A 1,578-nucleotide genomic window follows, 5' to 3' on the forward strand; every position below is an offset into this window, starting at 1 on the left:
CTACTTTAATCAACTAGATTTCTTACATGTCTTACATCAATCCTTTAACCCTCTTGTGCTAATGTTATTAAACCAATATATTTCTAATGACTTTGAAAACTTCTTGTATTTCAATGTATGCTTACATTTGAAATCTTATGCAATTATGCGATTTCTAAGGCATTTCACAATATTGTCATAGTCTAGGTGCTTAGCTCATTTTTCATAGTGTTCAGGCAGAGGAAAAACTTAAGAACAGATCAGTAATTCTTAAAGTTGGTGTGCATAAGAATTATAGAAGGTGTTTTCTGAAAATGCAGGGTTCCTTCCCTCCCCACTACCCCTAGTTCATTCCTACTAAGAATTCAGGGGATGGAGCCCAAGAATCCATATTTTAAGCTACGAGATTGCTTCTTAGCTTGAGAATTGGTCAGTATTTCTGGCTGACTACAAAGGAAGTTAGGCATGTAATGTCCCCAAAAAGGGGCAAGAAATGAATGTGGTTAGTAAGCTTCTGGGGAAGACTCGCAATGGTTTCCTTTCAGATTTATTAGAAGAAAGTGAGATTTAAAAAATGGGTGAGGGAAGTAGGGATTCTAGATCACTGTAAGTTAATAAACTGCATAAGCATTTCCTAATCTATGTGTATCTGTTGGGCCATTATCCTTTGTCTCTTTCTCTCTCACTAGACAGTGAGTGTCTCTGGGACAATGACTAAGAAGTCTTTACCTTTTGCTCTCCAGTGCCTTACAAAGTACCTACCATATTACTGGCATTCAGTTAATAAACCAATGAATGCATTCATTTATTCATTTATCCACAAATATTTATTGAGCTCCTACCATGAATCAGGCACTGTTGTAGGTGCTGCAGATACAGTGGTGAATAATGACTCACTGAACTAGCAAAATGCTCATCTCCATAGCACAATGCAATCATGATATTGTCTTTGTGTCTCTCAGAGGATTTGGAGGATTAAGAGGCTAATGCTTATGGAACGACTCAAGACTTTTGGAGGAAAGAATAAAAAAGATAACACAGAGAAGACCGTTGTATGGGCCTGGGAGAAAAGATCCAGTTTTATTTGATTGCATTGCTCTTTTAGACTTTTCTCTTTAATAAGTTTGCTTTAGAGGAGAACAATTTAGAATATATCTCTGACAAATGCATTGGGATTATAGCAAGTTGATGAAGCATTTTGTCCATAAATTCACTGATCATAAGCTATTGGATACTTCAGTTTCCACTGATAGTTTAAGAATTCTGCAAAGCCTACCTGACCTCTTGCTCTTCACTGGTCAAACCCAACCCATACGTATGATGGATGTCATAGCAGGAGTTGCTGTCTTCCAGCAACCTAGGATATGGCAAGGAGAGAAACCATGTTTCAGCTGATAGCACTCAACGAATCAGTCTTTTCCTCATCACCCCCCAAACACACACGCACACATGCACGTATCCTGGCATAGCGGTGAGAAAAATTTGGACTTACCCAACTTTTTGAAACTGTTTCTCCAAGTTGTCCCAAACATATCTGATTTTCTGCACTTGGATGCATCGCAGCTGCAATTAGAAAAGTGATAGAACAGATGACATTCA

The 1,578-nt window shown here is 38.1% G+C and overlaps 1 protein-coding gene across 1 annotated transcript in view; it reads right to left on the bottom strand.

Moving 5' to 3' along the window:
* The window catches only part of ATP13A5 (ATPase 13A5), a 133,310-nt gene that overhangs the window by 112,759 nt on the left and 18,973 nt on the right, over positions 1 to 1,578 (bottom strand). Inside the window, exons 3-4 of the mRNA XM_012554729.2 lie at positions 1,472 to 1,542; positions 1,256 to 1,336 (exon numbers count right to left, since the gene is read on the bottom strand). Coding sequence (XP_012410183.1) covers positions 1,256 to 1,336; positions 1,472 to 1,542 — 152 coding nt within the window. The remainder of the gene's footprint in view (positions 1 to 1,255; positions 1,337 to 1,471; positions 1,543 to 1,578) is intronic.

The sequence above is a fragment of the Trichechus manatus genome, unplaced genomic scaffold, assembly GCF_000243295.1.
Source record: "Trichechus manatus latirostris isolate Lorelei unplaced genomic scaffold, TriManLat1.0 scaffold00026, whole genome shotgun sequence".
Lineage (NCBI taxonomy): Eukaryota > Metazoa > Chordata > Mammalia > Sirenia > Trichechidae > Trichechus > Trichechus manatus.